This window comes from Apostichopus japonicus, chromosome 3, assembly GCF_037975245.1.
Source record: "Apostichopus japonicus isolate 1M-3 chromosome 3, ASM3797524v1, whole genome shotgun sequence".
In the NCBI taxonomy this organism is placed as follows: domain Eukaryota; kingdom Metazoa; phylum Echinodermata; class Holothuroidea; order Aspidochirotida; family Stichopodidae; genus Apostichopus; species Apostichopus japonicus.
The window spans coordinates 21,856,879-21,883,769 of record NC_092563.1 but is presented as its reverse complement, the minus strand read 5'-3'; the positions used below and the strand labels follow the sequence as shown (position 1 = coordinate 21,883,769).

At 37.3% G+C, this 26,891-nt stretch overlaps 1 protein-coding gene across 22 annotated transcripts in view; it reads left to right on the top strand.

Moving 5' to 3' along the window:
• LOC139965458 (polycystin-1-like protein 2) overlaps positions 1-26,891 on the top strand; it is a 46,236-nt gene that overhangs the window by 13,274 nt on the left and 6,071 nt on the right. For 21 of the 22 annotated variants that reach the window (XM_071967818.1, XM_071967813.1, XM_071967808.1 and 18 more), the window contains 24 exons: positions 886-924; positions 1,884-2,027; positions 3,239-3,436; positions 3,762-4,237; positions 4,544-4,964; positions 5,844-5,975; positions 6,531-6,717; positions 6,879-7,144; positions 8,795-8,992; positions 9,931-10,076; positions 15,301-15,507; positions 15,907-16,032; positions 16,134-16,166; positions 16,457-16,654; positions 16,976-17,239; positions 17,723-17,834; positions 18,290-18,628; positions 19,141-19,292; positions 20,331-20,561; positions 21,071-21,351; positions 22,681-23,879; positions 24,493-24,771; positions 25,271-25,539; positions 26,448-26,589. In XM_071967818.1, coding sequence (XP_071823919.1) covers positions 886-924; positions 1,884-2,027; positions 3,239-3,436; positions 3,762-4,237; positions 4,544-4,964; positions 5,844-5,975; positions 6,531-6,717; positions 6,879-7,144; positions 8,795-8,992; positions 9,931-10,076; positions 15,301-15,507; positions 15,907-16,032; positions 16,134-16,166; positions 16,457-16,654; positions 16,976-17,239; positions 17,723-17,834; positions 18,290-18,628; positions 19,141-19,292; positions 20,331-20,561; positions 21,071-21,351; positions 22,681-23,879; positions 24,493-24,771; positions 25,271-25,539; positions 26,448-26,589 — 6,039 coding nt within the window. The remainder of the gene's footprint in view (positions 1-885; positions 925-1,883; positions 2,028-3,238; positions 3,437-3,761; positions 4,238-4,543; positions 4,965-5,843; positions 5,976-6,530; positions 6,718-6,878; positions 7,145-8,794; positions 8,993-9,930; positions 10,077-15,300; positions 15,508-15,906; positions 16,033-16,133; positions 16,167-16,456; positions 16,655-16,975; positions 17,240-17,722; positions 17,835-18,289; positions 18,629-19,140; positions 19,293-20,330; positions 20,562-21,070; positions 21,352-22,680; positions 23,880-24,492; positions 24,772-25,270; positions 25,540-26,447; positions 26,590-26,891) is intronic. The other variant, XM_071967801.1, reaches the window with a different exon arrangement.

The window sequence follows — 26,891 nt, the reverse complement described above, 5'->3', positions numbered from 1 at the left end:
ATCATAATAATATATATATATATATATATATATATATATATATATATATATATATATATATATATATATATATATATATATATATATATATATAAATGAAAATCGTAATGAGTTGGAAAATCAAGAACAGTGAAAAAACTTTCAGCTTCCACCGGGATTCGAACCACAGGCCTTCCGCTCTGTACGCGGACACCCTAACCAGTAGGCTATGGACGCTGATTGTATGTCCAGAGGTTCGAAACCGGTAGGGAAGGTCGTAATTCCACTGTAGGCGTTTGCCACCTGTATCGAACAATACTAGTTCTGTTTTTGGTGACATATTTTGCCTTACTCTAGAGATCAAACATGATGCTGACCAACTCGAAATCATTTGTCATTCCTAAAGCCGGATCTCGAAAGAGATACTTTGAACAGACTTTATGTTAATGCAATGGAGGTAAACGACAAAGGCAAATGAATATATATAAATGAAAATCGTAATGAGTTGGAAAATCAAGAACAGTGAAAAAACTTTCAGCCTCCACCGGGATTCGAACCACGGGCCTTCCGCTCTGTACGCGGACACCCTAACCACTAGGCTATGGACGCTGATTGTATGTCCAGAGGTTCGAAACCGGTAAGGAAGGTCGTAATTCCACTGTAGGCGTTTGCCACCTGTATCGAACAATACTATATATATATATATATATATATATATATATTACATATATATATATATATATATATATTTATATTATTATATTATTATATATATTATATTATTATGTCATGATAGTAATTGGACTGACAGAAATATTAGTGACATATGTTATAGTTATTGAACTGTAAATGATGGCAGTGTTCATCAATTGTACTGGTCTATATTTTTCTGTTTTCTCTTCTAAGATGTTGCAACTACAGATCCAGGAGATGAGACCACCCAGGGTATTTAAAGCTGTTTTTCCTCTCTTCTTATATTCACAAGATTGCAGGGTTGCTATGACAGTGTGTGTTTTATTTGAGAGAAATATTAACTGTGACATATGTTAATATATGGTGCTATAGGTATTGAATTGCAACTAATGGCAGCCGTGTGGTAAAAAAGAAAAGGGGCAAAAATAGGCTGCCGCTTACTTTAACAAAGAGTTTGTGAAGGTAACTATAAACTTAAAAGAAAATTGCAGCATACCAAATTTCTGTGGGACTTTATATACAAGATACATACAAGGAAGTTTATCGTCCTATGTAATGCAATCATTTGTCTCGATTTTGTTAAACTTTTGATACTATTTGAGATTAAAATCCCCTATTAATGCAAATCTTTAGCAATTGACTTTAGAAAAGTTTCTCTTCAAGTAATAAAGAAAATGATTAAAAAAAAAATCCATTAATAACATACAGCAAAAGTGTCAGCACAGCAACATGTTTAGATTCAAAAGGAGACCATCATAGTTTCATACTTATCAATGTTCAAAAGGTGGTAAATTCTAACAGGCTCACTTATTAGTTTGATCAATTAAAAATTAAGTTTTAAAATTTGTCCAAAATTTTCAAGCAAATGCAAGCTGTGCTGTTTTAATTGAAGCCATTAAATGTTTGACAGCATCATCCATGCTTGACTAATGAAGGGCAAATGACTACATATGCTGTCTAAAAATTAATCCTATTACCATATATAATATTAATGCATATCATATCTAGTAATATTAAATTATACTTGAAACAATATCCTTGCTGATCTCATCTCAAAAGTAATTTCAAAAGGTAATGTGCACTATTTCGTATCATCTGCTTTCATTCTGGATTTAATGATGTTATTAACTTGGATGCTTTTCTGTCTTTCCAAATTATTATTTTTTTCTTGTATTTGCTTCTCCCTTTTCCTTCCACCATGTTGCATTCAGCTGAGCAAAGGTTAATACTAATGTATGTTGACTCTCCCCTGGTTGAGAACCTTCAGGATCCAGTCGTTGTCCAGATTCAATGGCTATTTTCAGAACCGGTTGAAAGCTTTTACGTCTCTATCAGTTGGGGAGATGGAAAATCCAGTGAGTTTTAATGGGATATTAAACCAATCTCGTTCACAATTTCAGATATAATACCCAAAGTTAATATGTAACCCCATAGCTGTTTCTAATTGTGTTTCAATTTTTCCCCCCTTTTTCACAAGTCTTTAATACAAAATAGCCAACATGTGCAAACTTGATGTTGTTTAAATTTATTTCTATTTTATTGAAGCTGCTTTAATAGCTTTGATAACAGGACTTTCGTTATCTATATCCCTTAATATGTTCTTTGTAAATTGTTTTCTACTGTAATGTGTCTTATTTTACTTCGTTCAAACAAAAATTACATAATTTTAGAATTGTAATGAAATCTCTAATACATAATCTTTCTGAGAATAGCTTTCAAAAAGAAATTTTTCTTGAGATTATCGTCTCCAAACTACTTCTTAAGATATCTTGGAGGATCAATCAAGACAACTAAAGTTCTTATTGAGGATTGAAAATGACTGAAATGATAGAAAAAATAGAGTAGCATTGGCATATTATTGTTTTTTCAATTTAATAAACAGCCTCTATTTGTGTGCAAGATTCATCTTTGGAGAGTACAGTAATGGGTGTGTGTTTTCAATATTTTCCCCTTAAAGGACTAGTTCAGGTGTCACAAATGTTCATCTTATATGAAAGAGGACAATAAAAGAAACCTAATAGTGAAGAAATTATTCAAATATCTTTTTCCATTTACAGGTAGGAGATATTAAATTTTTAAGTTCTATCTGATTGTGTAGAAACTGCTGAAATCAGACTAGTCCTGAAAAGTCTTTATTTCATTAAAATATTTTGTAAGATTTTATGACTTACAACCAAAAGATACGTTAGGAAATTTCATATGTGTCAAGGGAAGTATTTGAGATTTAACATCTGAAGAATGTTTGATAATATTTTTTTAGATTTGTGACAAAAAATGTAATTATTTTTAATAAAATATATTAACACATGTTAAGGAAGTGAGGATGTGACATCACACCCTCACAGCTAGTCTTTCTACACCAGTCATTTGCAAAGAAATTTTGAAATCTTCAAAGTGTGATATCTCCTTAACAGAGCATGCTATCATGTTAGTTTCTTCACTGTTCTGTTGGTCTTTTTAAGCTCTTTCATACAAGATAGACAGACATGTCTGTGAAGGAGAATTCCTTTCGCAGCTACTGTATGATAAGCTGTCACTGAAATTTACTTTTCTCTTATGTTCTTAGCGAATGAATCGGTACCAGCTGATTCGTCAGGCGATCATTCTTTCGGTCATAATTACGACTCTTGTGGATGTTTCAAGGTAGCTGGGGAGGTCACCGGCGATGATCACCAGCTGTTTTACCAAGAGATGGATGTTTGTGTGATGGATAAGATTATGTCCATAGACATCAACGTCCAAGATGAAAATGGAAGAATTATGGGTGAGTGTCGATTAACATTTTTATCTGAAAATGTTACAGAAATTATAGAGGTCGTGCACATTGATCATTTACCAAATTCAACATTTACTATTAATCTGCTGCACGTTTGAAAAGCTTCTGTCCCTAAAAGGCTCCAATCATGTGCATTTGTGCGGCCAAATGAAAATAAAACCATGCTGAATGTAAATTTGTCAGAGTGCTTTATTTTCAAGGGAAACGAATCCCTTTCTGACTCCAACCCCAACATTTCCCATCCTCCTCCCCTCTGCCCACAGAAACTCATGACAGCTTTGTGAATTATGTCCTGATATCTATCTTCTTTCAGAATCAGGTTCATCTGTTGGTCATAATATCTCAGTGGTACTGTCAGCTTCTGTCACACCAAGCGATACCACATGTCATACATTCTCCTGGGATCTCTTGGGACCGGACAACACCAAACGGTCCAGTAGTGCAGAACTTCTGTCCTACCATCTCAGTCAGTGCGGAACCTACACCCTTACTGTCTTAGTCCAAAATGAAATTTCAGTAGAAAGGAAGAATTTCTCAATCTATGTCACTTCAGAGATGACCGTGGTCTGTGATTCTTGGTCAACTGTCCGAGTCCCTGTGACATGCACTTTGGAAATGGAGGGATGTAAATTTGACCTTCGGCCGGAAGTCGACTTTGGTGACGGATCAACAGGTGTGCTTGTCACCATGGAAGGTTACAGTAAGAAAGATGCCCATTATACCTATGAGAACATAGGGAAGTACAATATAACAGTGAGGATTGGTAATGATGTTCAAGCTACAAGAATGGTAAGTTGACTAAAGTTTGTTATCTATAACATAGCTTCCCGTTACCACTTTGTTACATTCTCAATTTAATCTCATTGCATATAGTCAGCTTTAAAGATGATGAACAACCTTTACATTAATTAATTAATGAGTTGATCAATAAATATTACAAATAAACAATTTTACAATTTTAAATGGATATGAATCATAACTTTACGGGAAGTACAGGTGACATTATCAGTGGATGCCTAAGATATGTAAAAAAGGAAAGATAATTGCACGAAAGCTATGAACATATATTCAATTTATACTCTATTTCCACTTTAGGTTACAATCACTGCAGGCAGTCTTTGCTTGCTAACTTCAGCATCCATTAGAGATATTTCTTTTGATGCATCGTCACCCTCCATAATACCCTCAAGAAGTTCAGTGGTGCATCTTGGGTCCACCATTGAGATGGCGTGTTCCCTAGAGGTGTTGCTAGTTGTCCAATGGGAGTTGCATGTCGTCTCAGCCGGGTCAGTGGATGAAGAGGTTCACATTTTACCTGCAACTGTGTTAGCGAACCAGACAGACCTAATAATACCTCCCATGACACTCAAAGTCGGTAACTACAGAGTTCTTCTGCGAGTCAGTTTGCAGGACGAGGATGGAGATACTATTAGAGGAGAGGATGCAGAGGGCTGGATGGTGGTGGAGAGAAGTGACCTGGTAGCACATATCGATGGAGGATCACAAAGAACTGTGGGTATGTTACGTATTATAACTGTTATCTCAATGATAAACATAAGACCTTCGGGAACCACAGTGGAAATAAGTCTGCTGGACAGACTGTTCTGTGGTATCCCTTCACCAAGTGTCTTGTTTTGTCTTTGAATTTAAGTGTGAAATAAATGAACTGAAATCAACTCTTGCCTCTCATTGTTGTGTAAACCTTAATATTGGGGACTTTAGATAGAAATATTTAGGTTTCTTATAATATAATGGTGAAGGACAATGCCTGTGCCAGCAGTTTGTTGAACACTTTTAGACCTTGACATTAGTGGTAAAGGATACCAAATACTTGAGTCAGTTGTACATGTCCATATTATAAATAAGACATTGAGCTGACATGTAGGAGAAAGTCTATATACAAGGGATGTGTGGGACGGTTGTCTATACTCAATTTTTTATTCTTATTAAATTAAACAAAAGTGGTGCTTCATGTGTCAGAAGTAAGGATTTCTGGTTTTTTTTTCCGTAGATTATGATTTGGCTGGGGAACAAGCAAGGTGGGAATGGTGGCAATACATGGTGATGAAATGAATGAATTGTTGGAATGTTTGGAAATTTTAAAATTTTCATTAATCTGCACAACCGTGACCTAACTTTGACTTCTCAGGTAATAAAGATGTTGCAGTGCCATGACTCAGAGATCGATGACAGGTTCAGGTGTTCCAAAATGTCTTTAAATGGGGAAAATTTGATTACATGACCCATGTATTACCTTGCAAATATCAATCTGACCATTCAGAAATTAATTAAACTTTTGTATTTGTATTCACATGAACACCTCATCATAACATGTAAAGTATGTGTTCCTTCTGTCTTTTGTCATTTATGATCTATGTGTGACTTTTGTTTAAAGGTCAAAGCTCGGCCGTTATCTTAGATGGCTCATCATCGCATGATCCTGATTTTGGGGGCAGTCCTCAATTTGATCCTGGTTTGGTTTTTTCTTGGTCCTGCTTGCCGGGAGAAACAGCTCAATCAGAATATGGTAATTAACAGTTGAATTGTTTGATGTAACTTTAGATAAAAAATGGAGGACAAATGACAAGAAATAAACTATGTGATGGTCATGGCATATTTGAGATCTAAACTGGATATCTGAATAACGTTGTAACTTTCATGGCAGTGTTTGTTTGCAAGCAATATCTAGGAGATGTTTATTTGAACATCTTTAAGAAATAATAATAATGACATGATAGCAAGCTTGGTTTAGTCTTATACTGTTGGCTAATGTGTAAAACAATATTTAAGATACCATGTACATTCTCATCCTAAAGAGATTAGTAGGTTGGTGTCTGTGTGTGCATGTGTGTTGGATCATATATCCACTTTTGTACTGTGACATTAACTAATAATTACAGTTTAAGAATACCTGATTGAAGGAAACAAAGAGAAATGGATAAAGTCAGGTAATATTTTAGATTGTAAGGAAAAACAGCAATCACATGCACATTAAGGTTTTTTATCAAAGGTATATATAAAATGATATTTCAATGTCCAAAATTGCCCTCATGGTTTACATGTAACCTTGTTCATTCTCTAGCAATAAAGGAGATTACCTGTGATGGATCGACTCTCTCCAATCGCAGTGTATTTGTCATATCTAAAGGGTCAGTCGATGCTCCTCAGACATTAGTCTTTCAACTGAAAGTGGAGAAAGGAAACCGCTCTGCTATCGCACGTCAAAAACTAGTGTTTGTCGCTGGGAACTTACCACAAATTGCTGTGAGGTACGTAAATGTACAAAAGATTGTATATTTTGATGTAACTTGATGAAAATCTGTCTATCTTCAGCTACATTGGTCCAATTGTTTTGGTTAATGCAGTGTTTTCTTGTCGTTGTTGTTGTTATTGGTTTTCTGCTTTTTCTGTCTGTCTGTCTGTCTGTCAGGTGCATACAGAATTGTGGGTCTTACCTGATGCAGTCGAGTAACTTGGTACTTCAAGCTTCCTGCTTGAACTGTCTGACCTCAGAGGGTGATGATATCTCTTACTCCTGGAAGATCTATCGACAGGAAGAGAATGCAGCAGGAAAGAGAGTGAGAAATTTTGACTGGGAGGAAAATTCATCAACCGGACGGAATCAAGAGTATCTCGTCATCAAGGGGCAGGCCTTGGTGGAACTCGAAGCAGGGATGTATTATTTGGAAGCCTCAGGTAGGATTGGAGAAGAGTAGACAAAACAGAGTGATAAATAAGAGAAGGTGGTATTTTAGAGTGATGTTAGACTGCATTTTAGTTTGGATATGTCTTACTTTCAAGTGAAAGATAAAAGCAAACTTTTGAATGTTAGAAATGTTAAAATAGCTATTCCAGTTTTCATTATTAACTTATGTTTTTATCTTCTGAATGCTCCTTTTAGTCTAAATTGATGATGATGTTTAGCTATTCAATGCAGGCGTTAAATATTAATGTTCATCCAATGTTTCCAAAACTCTTAACAATTCAGCAGAACAATATTGTTTGTTGACATTCTGTGAACAACAGAGCACCCTTGGGTGGTATTTAATAACTTTTCCTCAATGCCAAATTGAGGCCTATGGTCTTATGTTTTCCCATTGACTTTTGTTTCGCATTTGAAGAACTGACTAAGTGACTTATAGTCCAAATGACAGGATGTGAAAATTTCATGAGTATGTGTCAGTCCTTTTAAAGCAGTTCAAAATTTAATTAATGAGAACTGAGATGGAGAGAGTGATATTGAAGAGAGAGAGGAAGTGGTTACAAGTACATATGTGCCTAGACTAACAGCAAAATAAAACTAGAGTAAGAAAAGGCAGCACGAAAGGTCTTTTGAATACTCTCATAGAACATAAGTAGCAGTAGTGGTATTAATTCGTATCATTATAGTACAATTGAACAAACACCTGTCAGAATTTCACCAGGACATGTACCCTCCCAATAGTACAGTCCTCATGTATTGATGAATATTGCCAACAGCTAGATAAAGCTTAAACAGTTTGTTGAGCAGGCTAGAGAATACTTAAAACTACGGAACCGATCAAGTAAAAATGTTCTAAACAACAAGCTTCTTCCAGATGGAACAATCATACCCAGAGACGTACACTGCTTGGACAGTGGCAGCTAATGTAGAGATCATTTTAAGCAGTATTCCTGACAGCATTTCAACTTAAAGGTATTGAAGACTCGCCCCAAACCGCGTGCAGCCATCTAAAAAAGTTAACTTTGCGTTGCTTGCAAGTGATGTTTTGTTCGTGTCGCTACAAAATGCAGACAGTAGTGAAACGTGATACCTTACTTGTTATCTTTAGCTGGACCTGAGATGTCGATTGCTGTATCGTTTGTACACTGTGATGTGGGTATTGACCGCAGCTGTATGTACTGACTGTACACTAGCGTCTAATTACCGACGGTAGCAAGCTGTGTGTGTATTTTCTGGGTTCGATGGTGGTGTCTAACTTCTGTTACACCTCATTTGAAACTAGGTCAGATTACCGGCATTAGACCTTTCTTTTTGCGAGAGTCTTCACACCCTTTAAATAATCATAAGTATTACAGGATTACACGACACTGACAGCATCAAACCAGAACAAATTTTCCTCGGTAAAAATAGCTCGCAACAGAAGTGATAATGGTAATATGAATGTTAAATTGACTAATTTAAATAATTGTTAATTTGTATGTATGGGTTGTAATACATCAAATTCATATGAATTTCTTAAGTTTTTCTTCCTCTTCATATTACACCTTTGTATCTGATTCTCTTAATGTGAAGTAAAGGCATAAGACAGGTACATATTACTTGGTGAATTTTTCTTTTTTTCTTCACCTGATTTGATTTTGAAGGTACTCGTGAATTGGAGACTGGCAGAACAGAATATAGCTTTGGTATCAGCACCCCTCCAGCAAATGGTTCATGCCGTGTATCACCTAGGAATGGAACGGTCCTAGAAACACGGTTTACTGTCCTGTGCGAAGGCTACGTGGATGACGACCACCAACCTATAAGCTACTCGGTGTACAGAACTGACTTTAATGGATTTGGTAGGTTTCCCTCTCAAAGTCAATCAGAATTAAAGCTTGGCCCAATATTTTCTACATCTCCACAAAACACTTCCTGTGAACTGTATGAGTTTTCTTTGTACCTATGGACAGCAGTGAACTATAATGACTGCTGTGAAGTTTAAGGAGCTTCATTGTTTCCTTGCATAAACTAGGGTTACCAGATTTTACATGGGGACTGGGGCTAAATTGAGGGGCTATCCCTCAGCTGCCTTAATTTAAAGGGTATCTACATGAAAATGGTACCATGCGGATTTGAAGTAAAATTGTTTGTTCTGAATGTGAGATGAGAATGGGTTCAAGGACTTACTATTTGCAATTGTGCCTTTCTGTGCTACATGGCCAAACCGCTCTTTAGAAATGCTGCAGCAACATTTCACTCTTTCTCATTCCAAAAAGGTACAGTTAGCAGGTAATAGTTTTACGTATAAGTAGGAAACTTCAGCAGCCCAGATCCTTCTATGCAAGAGAAGCCTAGACTATTTACATCGCCCATATGAAAGTGTGTGTTACGTCTGTAGTCTCAAGTGTTACTCGTTGTCTCTGCAAAGACAACGGGTTGTCTCAAGATTTTCATCACCTGTTATGGACATTAATATTAGAAGAAAATAAAAGATAAAGAGAGAAGCTGTTATTCGAACATTGTGAGGACAAATTTAGCGGCAGCCTCAAACCAGCTGCTTGATCCCAAAGAGGTGGCATGAATCTTTGAACATGACTGTTTGAATTAGCAATGGATATTGAAATTTACTGTTGCAGACAAAAGTTTTGCTATTGTAATTGTGTTTAACTGCTTCTATAAATGTGTTCAACTCAAACGTACAATTCTGTGTGTAATACAGACGTTTAACTTTATATTCTTCCTGTATTTTTGTTAATTTTTAATTTCACTTATTATAGATGTTTTTATTCATCTTCAGATACATTGATATCATCTTACAAGAGTGCCAGTTCACCCTCCTTTTACTTACCTTTGGGTAATGAGAGTAATAGCTTCATTGTACTCCTGAGGGTGAAGGTGTCAGATGTGTACGGCTGTAGTACATATTCATCCCTCAGCGTAAAGGTAAGACGTTCAGCTATACAAGTAAACTTACTTCACCTATTGTACAATTACCGTCAGCTTGCGTTTCTAACACTAACCTTTACATACGAATATTTCCATTTCCATTTTGTATCATTTATTGCCCAAGCCACATGAGTTATAATTTTATATGTCATGATTACTAATTAAATATAAAGTTCCAATTATTGATGTTTTTACATGTTTCTGTCCATATGACTGGGGTGGGGAGTACCTTAAAGTGTTAAAAAAAAATCAGTTTTGTATTTTTTAATTCCCTTAGAATCATTAGGGAAACAGTCCCCTTACAGCGAAGTTGCATTCCCAACCCGACCTCAAGCGGGGGAGCTCGGGTTGGGCTTATCTCGAGCTTCAGCTCTGCTTACACCACTTATCTTAACCCTATCACACGGACCAACGAACATGCGGTTTGCTCGCGGCATTAGCTAGTGTGTCAGCTATATGCAAATGATCAACAAATAAACGTTGTTCACAGGCATGCACAGCTATAGCTACAGGCGTACATACAGTACTCGCGACATATGATCGTATGAAGTGTATTCCGTGTCTTAGTTCCCTTTAGCTGCCGGTTCGGATTTTCGTGATTTTTATTCACCGGTTCCTGATTTTTCCGCGTCTGGCTTGCCTTTAATACATAACACCAGACGACCGCTAATTTTCATAACCGACGCTTGGAAATTTCCCAAACGTTACTACATCCAAACCTGAGATTTTCATGTGCCCCGAATCCATAGCTGTCGCATTAGGCCTAACGCTATGTTGTAACATTGAGAAACCGGCCTCTGAATACGGTCTATATTTTTGTTCAAATTAATGCTGCACAAGTAAATGCAATTTTTTATTATTAGAAACATCATTGGAGTTGTTTTTAGTTCTTATCATTCCTTTATATCAATCTGGAAACGTTAAACAGTAATCCTACACTAGTTACGTTGTCACTATTTACTTAGTTTGATTGGCCTAAGCTTAAATTTCTAATTGAGCTTGAATGGAGTTAATAATAGTGACGAACAAGGATGTTAAACACTAAGTTCGGCATATTTTTTATTTGTTCATAAACGGAATTATATTGAACATAAGTACAAAATAACGTCGGAGTGTAAGAATTAGGTATTAAAATTAACATTTTAGTAAAGATTGAAGATGGATGATTTGTTTGAGATACTTTTTGAGATGGAAAGTTTGGGTAACTATTCTTGGCGCTTTTCGGGCCATTAACACATCTAGTAGGTTAGGCCATTCGCTATTCATAAACACATGGTTACTTGGTACGGACAATCGTCATCTTTTTTATCTTTGGAAATTTTTTTTTTGGAAATCCTTTTTCTTTTTCTTTTTCCGCGAAACTCCTGAGGTGGTTTAGTAGGGGCCTATACATACACAAGGATACATACAAGCCTTTGTTACATGCATGAGAAGAGTTGCATTAAGTACAATGTACCAATTTTGAGGGAAGATAGGCTATTTCATTACTAGGGTTGTGCGGGATCCCGGTAGTCAAGTGAATACCGGCATCCCGATCCCAGCTTTGACTAACCCCGATCACAGTGCAATGTGTAACTACTACCGGTATTGGGAGAACAACTGGTTATTACATTCGTTTCGGTATCATTCCAGGGAATCCAGGACATAATAAAAGTATCTACGTGTTACTATTTAAATTAGAGAAAAGAAAACACGTTTATTTCTGGTTCCTGTGTTCTTAGTTTGAATAATATCTTATCAATTTACGCACTGGCCTAGACATATTAACGAATCAACTTTTCACGTAGTAATTTGGACCTATAGCCTACACCAAATATCGAACGTTAGTGAACTCAGCATGTTATGAGACCTCAAAGTTATTCAGAAATTTTCGTTATTTATTCTTCCTTCAAACGATGATTGTGAAGGTTCCCATGTACAAAATCTCACCCTTATGCATTTCACCACATTTTGTGATAATAATTATAACGATTGAATAATTTTTGATCCAAAACCGAAGGGAGCATATCAAATTAAATCCATCTTCGCACGGGACTGTATATTATTATAGCATAGGGTACGGTACTGTTACACACTGCTGTTCGGTACTTGAAGTTGATGCTGTAATGAAATGGATTCGTTTATTAATGCGGGGGGGGGGGGGTTCCACGATGTCATTTCTAGTTATCTTTCGCTACTTTTTTTATTTTTAAGAACTTTTGTACGAAGATTGATATTGTACGTATTGAAAGTATATTTTCTGGAGTAAACAACAGCCGATTAACGATATAAATAAATCTGTACTATTCTTATATATGTAGTTTATAATCCCGTATTTATGTAGCCCCTAAGTTACATTATTGTTGTCTGAAGTTCCAAACAGGTGGGGACTTGTTGATAGTTAAAAACTTTTCATTGTGAACTTTTAAACTTAAAGTATTAGTAGTAAGTCGAGTCCTGTCTTTCCGACATGCTTAGTGATTCCCGTTAAATTAAATTGAATTTAGGTAAAAATTCATGCAAACTAGGTAGGCATCGGCCGATCCTAATTCTAAGCCTACATCGGAAAGTTACGCCGTATACACCTCGCAAGAAAACCACGATAACCTTGAATGAAAAAACAATATTTTGCACTTGAAGATCTGTCTTCCCCCAAAATGCAATGATAAGGTCTAGACTCAGTACTTCTTGATACATTGAGTTTCCAATTACTAGTCAAAAACATTTTCTGGAGAAAAAAAACGTAAGATATTTTTCACAAAAATTGATGATTAGATAAGTGCTTCCTCACAATCAACGAGCCGCCCCGAAATTCGCTCCCCTTACGTAAAACTTCTATATATATTACACGTGGAAAAACACGAGTTTTTACACACATAATTCCCATTGACATTGGTCACGGCCGACATAAGTAGGTCATCGACATTCGAACTTGGCAACTTGCCCAAGTTCATCGCACCATGGGAACGACCCAACAGATTGAACATTATGTTACATTTTCCCGCCATCTGGACGCCGATTGTAAATTTTGGTGTAATATGCAAATTATGAATGGTACTGCCCTTGGTTAAAACTTAAAACTATTGCGACACATACAAATTTTGGGAAACTGTTGTATAGAAGAAACTTTTGTATCAAATGTAAAGTACTGTATGGTAGGCCTACTATAATTTATAAAAGACGGTTTTCCTCAGGTGATAAGGAAAAGGGATGTTTCGGTGAACTCGATCTCTTTGTATAGTACTTGGATACTTAAAATGACCATGCTGTACATGCAGCTTCTATTTCTCTTTAAGTAAGCTCTACTTAGCATTGTTATCCGTTGTGGATCTTTATTGGAATAAATACGAAATGTATTTTTTGACGCCAGTATTTAACGTTAGGCCTAAGCATTTCTTAAATTGTTGACTGAGCTTCAAAATCCATTTTCAAAAAGTCTGTTTTCATGAAGGTTTTGTAAAATCGACATATAGCTAGGGTAGGGAAATATTAACGGAAGTGGTTCTATTATACAAATAAAATACATGTTTCTCGTACTGAGATCTGAAGGGAAAAAATGGGCGGCTATCGTTATACTAGTTTGGAATATGTGGCAACCTTTACGTGATTTCAGAAATGGCTCTTGTTCTTGGAAAAATGACTCCCAGTCATTATTCATTTTCTTATATTAATGTTCTTATTATTTATTGTATATTATTATATTTTTCATTTCACTATTGGTTATGATACTTCAGGTCCTCGGGAGAAGTTAGCTTTACGCTAACCGAGTTAAATATACGGAGATTTGATCACGGGTGCCAATTTGTATCTACGGATCCCCTTATAACATTCAATGCTAACAGCATCCTCCTATTCTTATGAGGCGAATAGCACATAATATCAATAGGATGGTCGGAGGGAGGAACCTTAGATTATGAAATTGTGTTGCGGGCGCTGAGCGAGTGTATGGAGGGCCCGAATGCCCGACATTTTTTATTTATTCGCATTTTTAGCCAGGGTTGCTTATTCAGCAAAAGCTGATTTCCAATAAGGCCCTGCTTTTTACATTCAACGTTATACATAAAAAGTAAAACATAGCAATACAAAAACAATTAAATGTACATATACAAAACAATTAACGCTGTAAAGTGGAGACAACTACAAAAAAAATGGAAATAAAAGAATTATCAAAAATTGGGCTTGCAAATAATAACTGGAAAGTTTTGGAAACCAACACTATGCTAGTTATTTCAACATGCACGTTGAAACTTTCGATACCCAAGAGCTGATATAATGTAATAGCTGAACAAAGCCCAGGAAGCAATATAAAAAAAAAATATTGTAAAAAACAGCAAATAAGATTCATAATGCAAAGTTATCATTGTAATCACTCTTTGGTGAAAGGATTAGTGTGCCTACGACATGAAATTGAAACACAGTAGAAGACTTTCAGTTTATCTCAAATAGTTTTCCATCCAGTTCACATGCATCATGGACTCGCAATAACATAAAGAATATAATTTTGCCCTTCAGCTATGTATTTGCCAGGCATAAAGCTGACACATCAACCTTTTGTTTAACTGCCTTTATATAAGCAGATACAAGAAAACGGACTGAGAAAGATTGTATTTTAACAGAGTCGGTGTTGTTTCACAAGGGCGTAGGAACCGGGGGCTGGGGGCGCCAGCCCCCCCCCGCACCCCCCTGTGAAAGATATGGAGGGCGGAAGTATCATTCCGCCCCCCTCCCCCCGCTTCGCTTTTCTGTCATCCTAAATCTGTGTTATTATTTATATATTACATAGAAACATAGTTACAAGATAGTTGAGGTCTTGACATGTACAGAGATGAGTTTTAAATGCAAGTCTTCCACTCAACACAGTACACGTTAAGAAGTCAATATCATTTCAGCTATGCACTCTATACTGTCTTGATTGCTCATTGAAGTGCATATAATCCCTTATGTCCTGTGAAACTGGTTTAATTAAATTAGTTCGCATAAGCGATCTTGTGGTCATTCTTATCTTGCTCATCTTACAAAACCTGCTCAACCATGTGTGGTATAGCCAGATAAGCAGCCACTTTGCAACAATTCAAGTGGAAAATTTTGCACCTTCGGTGTAAGGGGACTGTTTCCCTAATGCAAACAAAAGGAGATAATGAAGCTCTAAGAATAACTAATTTTTCAGAATAAATACTTTGAAGTGTTCTCATAACATCTGTAGTTCTTCATTTACAAATTAAACATAACTTCATTTTTGTAGGTTTTACCCATATTAGCACTATCAGGCCAAACGTTAGGGGAGCGTTTGGTGAATTTGACATCAACATCCACGGGCATGCTGGGAAATCTCCTTACTTCTGGCAATAGAGAAGCAGCCAATCAGATGATGGTATCCATGGCTACCATCCTGAACGATGTATCTCTGAAGGATGACAGTGACGCTATAGATATAAACACCAGAGTTCAGGTAAAGATTGTCACTGTTGGTGGCACTGTGTAAAAGCAGGTGTATACATCCAGAACATTAAGAAGTAACTGGTTTTTTTGTAAAGGACTTATGTTGTCCTTTATTATCAGTTCATATTTATGCTGGAGGATCTAAATTTAACAGATATCTTTTTTCAAGAGCAGAATCGTTACATTTATTTATAAGATTGTCTAACAGGAAATACATTCTTCAGGTTACGATCATCGCAATCAGATACTGCTAGAATTAACTGTGTGTTGGAATGAGTATAGAGAGAGGGACAGATGGGGGGGGGGCGGCGGGGGGGGGACTGACAAAGATGGTGTAGCCTTTTCTTAAAGTTGCTCACATTTTCTGTAAAGTATAAGCAATTTGCACGTACACCCTTTGTTTCCACAGATTCGTGACACTTTGATCAAGTCACTGTCCACCATGACTGTGCAGTCATCTCAAGATGTGCTTCAGACGTCATCTTCACTGAGCTTATTAACCGAGGCCAGTCAAGAGATCTCAGCAGACACACAGGTTGGTCTTCAACCCTCTTCATGTTATGTATATTTATGAATTGTCTTCATAAATACAATATTTAAAGTACTAGTTATTAGCAATCGTTTCTATTGTTACAGATGGTACAGATGGTCGAAAGTTCAGCATGCCAGGTGGGTGTGAAGTATTTATAATATGCTAATGTAGAAAATGCAACCGGTAAATATAATCGTTGTTAACAGTACTAAGTGTGTCTCGGAATAACTGATTTCTGCATAATTTCCTTGGTGGCTGCAGTGTCAAATTCATTTCAACTGAATATTTTATCTAATAAGAAACAGAGAATAAATTAATCATTTAAGAGTGATTTAAAGATAGCAAGATTTGTTGAGTTCTTGATTTGAAGAGGAAGACTGTTAAACTTAAAGACTTGATATAAAATCACTGTTTTCTGCTCTTGAAGGTCAGAGCAGTTTCTGTCATATCGTCGATGATATCATACATGAAACAGGAGGGAGCATCGAACAATGATTTTAGCTCTCAAGAAGCCGAACCGGTTGTAACCATTCTCGCTACCGGTCTCTCTAATGTATTTGAAGCAGCTCTAAAAGATGAAGGTGACAATGATACAAACACTGAACATTCAACAGATTATTCACAGGTAAGGATTTCTCTGTTAGATAGCATGGCCCTGGGCTGTCCCAAAACTGTTTATTTACCCAGATCTTATTCACATGTTGCATTACAAATACTCTGAAGTTGGATCTAACAAGTTCTTTAATATAATATTTTGTGTTTAAAAACAAAACATATTTATTTCTATTGTCTTCCTTTAAGTCGTCTGAATATGTATGAAATATGATTCTGCTTATTGGATCATCCTGTATAAAAGAAGTACTTATCAATTATTCTGAACACTATCTTGTATATTTTATCTTTGGTTAATTTTTTGTTTGTTTTAATATTTCTATTGTTTTATCAGAGAGATGTTGTTCTGTCTGGGATTGGTACTATTGATGGCTTACAAGATATACTGGTGAATAATAAAGTACCTGGAGAGAAGGCTACTGCCATAAAGACATCTGTGTTTGGTCTCTCAGTGAGCAGACTATCCACCGATCAGGTGTCTGACATTCAAATCGGTACTACCTCCTTACATGGGATTGGTCAGTTTCAGTTACCTGACAGCAAAGAGTTTTACCACAATTTGACCAGAAACCAGACAGATGGAACAGTTGACATACAGGTATAAAGTTGCATACAATAGGTTTAGTTTGTGTTGTGTATGATTAAATTGCACTTCTTTATTTATGGAGTAGTCTTTTTGTTTGTTTGTTTGTTCCAGAAACTACAAATATCATATCTAGCATTTCCATCTGATACAGAATTTGAAAGTCAGCATGACTCTTTTTGACCATGACATTTTTCTTCTGATAATTTTTAATTTTTTAAATGTGACTATCAACAGTTGGTCATTTTGGAACATTTGCTCATAAATAACATTGGTATATTTTTCTTGATGTCATCATTTTTCAATTTAAAAACAAAATGCTGTGAAGTGTTATATATTTTAATTTGGTCTATTTTTACTGTTGGATAGCAATTGAAGCAAAGAAGTATTACTGTAGGTATTTGCTTAGGTCTTTATAATATTCTCTGAAATTAATATAATTGACATAAATCATATGTGCAGTAACTGATGAAAAGTTACTTTTCATTTCTCACGTAGCTGATAGAAATGCCAACTAATCCGTTTCTATGGGGACCAGAGAGTAAGTCTAGTCCAGTCACAAGCGGTGTTATGGGATTGAAACTGAAATCAAATCAAGAGGAAATTAAAGGTAAGTTTTTCTTTCTTTTTCTCCTGTTTCCACCAGATAATGTGATTCAGTTGAATTTGTAACTTTTTAAGAAGAAAAAAATTACAACAAAAAATAAGTTCATCCAAAAATTTTAGTTGTACTAATTGATGGTCGTTGTCAAAAATATTTCTGACTTTGATTTCGTAAAATGAATATATGGAATGATAACTGTCAACGCAATCATATTGCTTCCCTCAAAACACCAAAAAAAAAAAGATGCTTCATAGGCAAAGGTGGTAAACAGATATCATCAATAAAAGGAGAATGGGGAAATGAATACACCAAAGTGCTTTAAACGTTATACTTTTCAAATGGGTTTCTTTTCAGTGATAACACCCGCCTGAGACGAATATTTGCATGCTTTGTCTTTCAGTAAGTTTTACTTTCATCCTTCTTTTTCTTTTCTTCCTCCTTTTTTTGTGTGGCTTTTTTAGTTCCAAGACTAGATGAGAGTCCATTCACTATTATACTGAAACAACCCCCTCAGCCCCCTCCTGAAGTATTCCATGTCATGGCTGGGTCAGTCGTGGGATTAAATATTACCATGAGTGGTACGGTGGCTCATGATCTAGTACAGATCACATTGGTCCCTTCCACCTCGGGCATCCCAGTCTCTGGCTGTATCCATGGTAACGCTAGCTCAGACAACGGTGAGGATATTGACGACAACCCTTGTCTTGCAACATTCTCACTACCTCACCAAATAAGCGATGAAACTACTGCCAGCATGGAGTCCTTGTATACCTGGACGGGGGAAATCTCGTTACCAGAAGGTAATCTTGGAATTGCAATGTATTTTTTAAAAAAAGATTGTCTTCACTTAAAGGCCAGTAACATTTTGCCTCCAAACTATGCCTCAAAGTCAAAATAGTGGTCACTCATGTCAAAATTTCACCAGCATTGGACAACCACCCTCTCTGAGTCATCCATCGCCCATATTATTTGTTTTTGTTTTTGTTTTGCTATGAATTTAGGAGGCAATGCTGATGATGTTGAATAAAAGCTCGGTAGTTTTTCGAACACATTGAAAATCTTGATGAGGATTCAGTCACAAGGGTGAAACCTTTTTGATAAGAAATTTCTGAAAAATGATCTTGGTGACTGTAGCTGTGACAATGTACCTCATCATTATTTCGTCTAATTATCTAGAATCACTCTGTATATATATGTTGTCCATATACATATTAATGCATATTCATATGCTACCATGTCATTCTCTGTGATTGTGCATGGCTATTTAAAGTGTAGCTTCTCTATAAAAACTGTTTATTCGTTTGGCAATCAGTTGAAATATTACATCTGGAAGTTAAAGTGGGGGAATTACCTAGACCAGAAGATTGGCACAAGAGTGACCTCAATCTGTCTGTTTACTCGTCATCTGCTGGTTGCGTCTTCTGGGATGAAAATAACGAAACATGGAGCAGTCGAGGATGTTGGGTAAGTGAAAGTATCAGCTGGTTATGATGATAGTTTGGTATAAAAGCAGTGAAGACTCGCCCCAAACCGCGTGCGGCCATCTGAAAAAATTAACTTTCCATTGCTGTATGTACTGACTGTACACTAGTGTCTAATTACCCACAGTAGCAAGCTGTGTGTGTATTTTCTAGAATCGATGGTGGTGTCTAGCACTTCTGTAACACCTCATTCGAAACCAGGTCAGATTACCAGCATTAGACGTTTCTTTTTGCGCGAGTCTTCACACCCTTTAAGGCTGTGTCAGTTGAAAAATCTTGAGCTATTATTGAATCTTGTTTTGTGTGATTTATTCAGATGAATGTCAATTCTTTGTTTTTGAATTATAAATGTCTCTGTAGAAACACAGCCGGACATTTAAAAAAATGAATGCAGAGAAAAGGACAAAGGAAGCAAAATTGATATTAGGGTATATTGTGAGACCTGTTAAAGGCATATAGAATTAATGCAATAATCTCCATCTTAGAACAATCATAGATTAGATTTTAATTATTTAAATCTTTTGAAGGATCAGATCATCTACTTCATATATATAAAAATTTATAATAACAATATAACATAGCTAGTGAAAGAATGAAACACCAAGAATGCATTCTTTTGTTTTGATGGCTTTATCTTTATTATGAATTAAATGCAAAGTGGATGTATCGTTGATTAAGTACATGAATCATTATTAATTAATAATGAACATTTTTTAATGTGCCAGTATCGGTCAAAGAGAGCTCATGGCAAATGGATTAGTGTGAACATATTGAAAGTAGAGTGCATTGTATTACGTTAAGGTTAATTTGAATGATTGTAGCATAGCCTGTTAAAGGGAAGAATAAAATAATATAACTGTTTAGTTTTGTACTAGGATCTAAGTTTTGCCAGTAAGGATTATTAAACTTAACCCAGCGTTTATTGTGTGTAGCCTTACTTCCCCAGTAAACACCACTTTCAGACATTCTTGCACCTCCCTTTTCACAATTAACCCTGCTGCATGGTTATCCCATTTTTCAGCCGGGTCCCCGGTCCGACCCTTGGTACACCCACTGCTTGTGTAACCACCTCTCCTTCTTTGGGTCCTCCATGCTGGTCCGACCTAACAAGATTGACCTGATAGCCGATGCCAGACTCTTCCTGACATTCGTGGATAATCCTTTAGTGGTATCCACTGTGGCAGCCATCTTTGTAGGGTATCTGGTGGTAGCTATATGGGCCTACAGGAAGGATAAAATGGACACCCTAAAGGTGAGTGGAGTTTCAATCAAAGTCATGAGTAAGATCGCTTCTATATCTAACTTGTCAGAGATTCGAATAGCTAAAACTTTTAGAAATACATTAAAAAAAATTAGTGAAGAGCTATAGAAAAAAATTACACTGCAATACCAATATCAGCTTGCAAAAAGATATTGTCAGTTTAAAATAAATTATTATAATGTAGGTTTTAATATAATTAATTAATAATCTATTTCTATCTGTATTTAACTGTTGTGAAATTAAAAAAAATGAGTTAAAATATTTGTTTGCCATTGTTCTTTCATGCATGCTAGGACTGAATACTCAGAATGTGTTAATTAAGTACTAAATAATACTAGATTAATTAATGTTTATAGTTCACTGTGTTTTCATGACCATTTATTAAAGTTGCAACAATATTACCTCATCAGTACAAATTCCCCTCCACATATCAATAGTAAATCATACTCTTTTTTTTTTATAATATAGATATATTTGAATATTCACTTTCTCCGTTACAGGCTCAAGTAACAGTCCTTGCAGATAACGACCCGTACGATCACTACCGATACCTGGTGACCGTCGTCACGGGATGGCGCCGTGGAGCAAGCACGACGGCTAACGTCACCCTGACTCTGCACGGTACAAAATACGATAGTGAACCTCACATTCTGAGGAACAGTCTTCATCCCGTGCTGGAGGCTGGTGCCCACGATACCTTCCTCCTGACTACCAGGGGTTCCCTGGGGGAGGTCACCTCTGTCAGACTCTGGCACGACAATGCAGGAGCTCAACCAGAATGGTAAGAGCTGTGTATGGTTCAGATCAGGTCAATTGAGTAAAACCTCAAGAGTTAACTTTAAAGGCATTGAAGACTCGCCCCAAACCCCGTGCAGCCATCTGAAAAAGTTAACTTTCTGTTGCTTGCAAGTGACCTTTTGTTTGTGTCGCTACAATATGCACACAGTAATGAAACGTGATACCTTGTTATCTTTAGCTGGACCTGAGATGTCCAATCGCTGTATCGTTTGTACACTGTGCTGTGGGTATTGACCGCAGCTGTATGTACTGACTGTACACTAGTGTCTAATTACTGACGGTAGCAAGCTGTGTGTGTATTTTTTGGGATCGATGGTGGTGTCTAACACTTCTGTTACACCTCATTCGAAACTAGGTCAGATTACCAGCATTAGACGTTTCTTTTTGCGCGAATCCTCACACCCTTTAATCCATGATATAATAGTGGATGGACATTAGCTTCTAGACTGCTTTTTGATTTAATAGCATTTGGGGAATTACAAGGCAGGTTTGTCAAAGTTGCAGCTCCCAGCATTGCTATTTGATTTCTCCATATTTGACTGATTTGAGTACTACTACCCCAGTGTATCTGAAAAATTTAGCGAAGTGATCGCGAAGGACTATTGTCTTGCTACTTCCGCTGCGTTGAGGTTAGGAGCGTAAGTGAGACATCATAGCTGCCACAATGGGATGGAGAGTACAAGAAGGTCTCGAAAAAATAGACTATTTGAAATAAAGAAGGAAGTGAAGGCCCAATGGCTTCAACATCACTGTATTGTAACTGTGGCAAAGAGGTTGTTTCCTGAGCTGTTCAATCTGTAGTTGAAAACTTCATAGCCGGGATAGAGTAAAAGATATCTTGTATGATTGCAGTAACAGATGCAAGAGATCCCTCTTACTTATAAACCATTCTGGGCTACGTAGTATTCATCGATGACAGCCACATAGGTTGGGTCCTATCAAGGCCTAAGAAGAAGGGGGCAGTATACAACAAGAAATTAATTTGGCGGTCCAATCTGGCAAAGAAGTTGCTGGCTATAAAAAAATTTGAGTGATGAAATAAACAGAAATCCATGTGACTTTGAATCATGACTGGAAGGAGTAATGCAAACAACAAAGAATGTACTAGGAGACATAAAGTATGTTGTTATAAATTGATAAAATATTTAAAGCACTTTATCTGTTTCCTCTGTAAAGATTTATCTTTACCTCTTCAATCGTTTAACTCAGTGGATATCCCCTTTCCCCTCCCTCCCACCTGCCTCCCCCCCCAAATAAGAAAATCAAGGACTGTGTTACTTTATATTTAATTGAAACATTTGAATATTTCCAGGTATTTGAGTCGTATCATAATTCATGACCAGGAGATGGATTCACACTTTCTCTTCATCTGCAACTGCTGGCTGGCATCGACGATTGACGACGGCAGGATTGATAGGACGTTCCACGTGGCAACCCCCGAGCATCTCACCCGTCTAAGCAGCCTCTTGTCTTTTAAGGCCACGGATGACTTTCAGGACGGACATCTCTGGTTTTCCGTTCTCTCCCGTCCTCCTCGTAGTTCCTTCACCCGTCTGCAACGTGTCTCTTGTTGTTTCTCTCTGTTGATGACGGCCATGATGACAAACATCATGTTCTACGGCGTCCCAACCTCCCCCGGGGAGCAGGTTTTGGACTTTGGAGCCGTCCGTATCACAATCCAAGAAATAATCATCGGAATAGAAGCTGCTGTGATAGCATTCCCCATCAATTTTGTGATAGTCTCAATTTTTAGACATGCTCGCCCTTCCAGACAACATCATTCTTCTGAGCTGTACGGGGTAGGCCAGCAGGTAGCCTCGACAATCTCTACAGAATCGTCTGAGAGGAACGAAGACGCAGAAAGGAAAGAACCGACACAGAGCAGCGACATTTATGTCTGGATAGATGATTACACAGAGTCACTCATTTCATCTGCATCTCGTTGTTTGTTAACTTCTCCTGAGTTCCTCAGCACCGCCACCACGCTGGACCGTTCGTCAGCCGCATGCAAGGAAGATGCAGCAAGGAAGATGCATCCAACTTACCGTAGTCAATCCATTATCGGTGATTTGGACTCAAACAGAGAGCACAGCCAGATAAAGTCATTCGATGACTATTCAGAAGACTCGAAGGGATTGGTAGGCGAGTATGTCTGCCCTGACCCTATCGAAGGTGACAGTATGTCCCGAGACGGATTGGACGAGATGGGAGGCAGTGAAGAGGGTCATAACAGACTCCTTTACTCAAAGCTGGTGAGATTGGTGAAGGAACTAGAAACAATAGGACCAGACTGCTTTTCATCTGAGGCAGAGTACCAGACGGCTCTATCAGAGGCCAGGGCCCTGGTATTGACGGCATTATCGGTGCACACCCCGGTCAGTTCATCTTATGATACCAGCATCAGTGTAGATGAGGACAGTGTTCTGGACGGTACTCCCGGAGGAAAGGAACGGTGGTACTCGTGGCTGAGGAGACAACCTCAGAGATTGACGAAGAAGGATGCCAAGAAAGGTAAATGTTAGCCTGCAGTGGAGACAAGCTACCAAGAACTAGTAGGGAAATATAAATGGAAAGCACTTATTACTGTGGTAACCGCATAATAACATATTGCACCTGTGTGTATAATATGTGTAACTGCATGTGACAGATCTCTTTCCCTCCTGCAGTGTAAGGTATGAACTTGAGAACGAAAGTTTTCTCATCCCACTCTTTTCTGCTTCTTTTTGGACTGTATTTGAGCTTGAAACTGTCCATTGTAATTTCACAAGTCATTTTTAAACAGTTTAGCTGGAAGACTGGCATGCCCATCCCTCCGTTGTGATAGTTAATGAATTGTGTAGTGTAGTTGTTAACTAGCTATAGTGATTAACTAAGTACATATGGTGATTACTTCCTTAAAGTGACGATCAATGATAAGGTGGTAGAACTGTATAATTTCCTTTTATTTAAAAAAAATTGATAATTTCCAGCCTTTGTTTATTAATTAATATTACAAAGACTTGTATTGACAGCACATTCTCTCAGTGGTGTTTACTTACCATTGGCAAGGAGTGTCGGAAGAATACTTAATCTATGCTAGACAAAACTTTCATAAGATATCTGCTGGTCTTTCTCCTTCCACTAGGTATTCCTCACGTGTTTGTTTACCTCGGTTGGTTGCTATTGGTTGTGACATGTCTCGCGTCTGGTTACGTGACGATGCTGTACGGTCTCAAGTACGGCAAGCAGCGCAGCCTGGATTGGCTGGTATCGCTGTTTGTGTCGACGCTACAAAGCATCTTCATCACGCAACCTATCAAGATCATCCTCTTCGCTGTCATCTTGTCCATGATATTCAGACAGTGGGAGGTTGAAGACGATGGCGCTGTTCATTTAGAAGAGGAAGTGGAGGAGAAAGAACTGGGTAAATCTAAAATATTTAGGGAATCATTTATCTAGATAAGGTGTTATAAATGTGCAACTGTCGATAATTTCCAAATGTTAGTTGGTTTAAAGTCCGGCGATGGGGTAGGATTGTTTCTCTGTTGGAGAGAATTACCTGTAAGTGCCACCAAAGTATCTACTTCCCATGGCACGTTAGTACTATATTTAGGTTGCTATGGGGATATCAGGATTCATGCCTTGCGATAATGCAGTACATTTACTACTAAAGGAAAGTAAAATTGTCACTTCTCAGGGGAATCCCTCATCATGGTGGGTTTATTTGCATACCACAATATCTTGTGCAATATCATATTCACTTGCTGTAATGCTAGCAGAATTAAGTATTCCCTATAGTTCATAGATTATGAACTAAATTAAATTTTACAAAGTAATATTCCCAGGCAGGTCTGCTTAACTGTTTTGTCTATGAACATGGCTGTTGTTTGATATTTTGCCTCATTTTACCACTGAATTTGCAGACAATGCCGAACAACTCCATCGGGATCTCGTTCGCACCAAGAAAGACGACGTACGCTACCAGCCTCCCCCGAGAAGTGAGGTAGACAGCCATCGAAGACTCAAAGACCAAGAGAAGAACTTGTACGCTCTGTTAAAGGAGATTGGAGGATATGTGATGTTTATCTGGCTGTTGTTGATAATAACATACAGCAGGAGAGATAAATATGCATACTACATGACCAGAAATATCAGAAACAGATACTTTGATGGAAACAAACTCTACAACTTGGTAAGGTTAGATTTGGTCAGAGATTTTCTTTCTTGTCTTGAAATATTCTAACACTTTTGCTAAAGTCCTGCATGGTAACACTAGCCTCCGACAGATCAAAAGCCTTATGGTACCGTCAAATTGCTCCTTACTCAGATAATCATTTTGTTTTAGAAGAATCCTAAAAGTATCATTGAGAATATATTGCTCTTTAATTCTGAGAGCATATTAAGAATCGATACACGATCTCCCCGAAAAAAAAGTTACAAAGATCTGTATAGTTATCCTGCTTTGTGCATAGAACATCAGCTTTGAGTCAGTAAACCTCCCTCTCGGGTGGACCATAGACCTAACACTATTTCTATTTTATTCCACAATCTCCAAAGTGGTGGAGTGTGATTTCCCAGTTATCTTGTGACATATTTGGGTACATTAATTTACAATGTAACCTGAATTTCATGTAGATAAACTAGCCATTCCCCCAGATGACCCCCAAAGCTGATTGTGGTTGTCGATCTGAAGATAAAATTTGGTCGACATGGACGATCGGGTAACCGTTAAAACTTTGCACGGAGACTAAAGCAAAGGAATATAATTTGTCTTTTGTTGGATCAGAATTAAATACATCAGAACAAACTTTCTACAAACTTGAAATCAACAGCAATAAGGGAAACCAAATAATCTTTTCTTCATAGGAATATACTTTCAGCTGCACTGCAGCTAGTAGCAAAATGACTAGGCTAATGGTGTTAATTATTCTTGCACGAAACTCACCAAGCTGATATGGTCATGCTTTCAAGAACTTATAGTGACAGTATGAATGTATGAATAAACTGTCTCAGTTAGATAACGGTTTCAAACTGTTCATATTGTAATGGCATGAGTTGCGCATATTACACATTCTGATGCTTATTATATCCCCGTAACAGAACTTAACCCACTACAAAGGCTTTTTCGAATGGACAGAAAACACCCTACTTCCTAACTTGTATAGCTTATCTGACTATGAGGGAGACACCCAGTCAACGCTGCTGGGAGGAGTGAGGATACGGCAGCTGAGAGTCCGATCCGGTAAGAGATAACACCCTCATCATCTACCCCTCTCCATCCAACCCCCGCCCCCCCCCCCAAAAAAAAACACTTGTAGATGTCAAAGTATAGATCTTTAATCTTTGATAAAATGAAAATGTTCACAATTAAGTCTTGACAAACTACATGGAAAGAGTAATGACTGCATGTAGCATAATTCCATATGTAAGTACGCAGTACACTTTGAATACAGATCAATGTAGGAAAGTAAGACCCTCCCAACCACCTCTGGCAAAAAGAGGGAAGATGCAAGATGTAACGGGTCTCTAAGTATTTGTTTATCA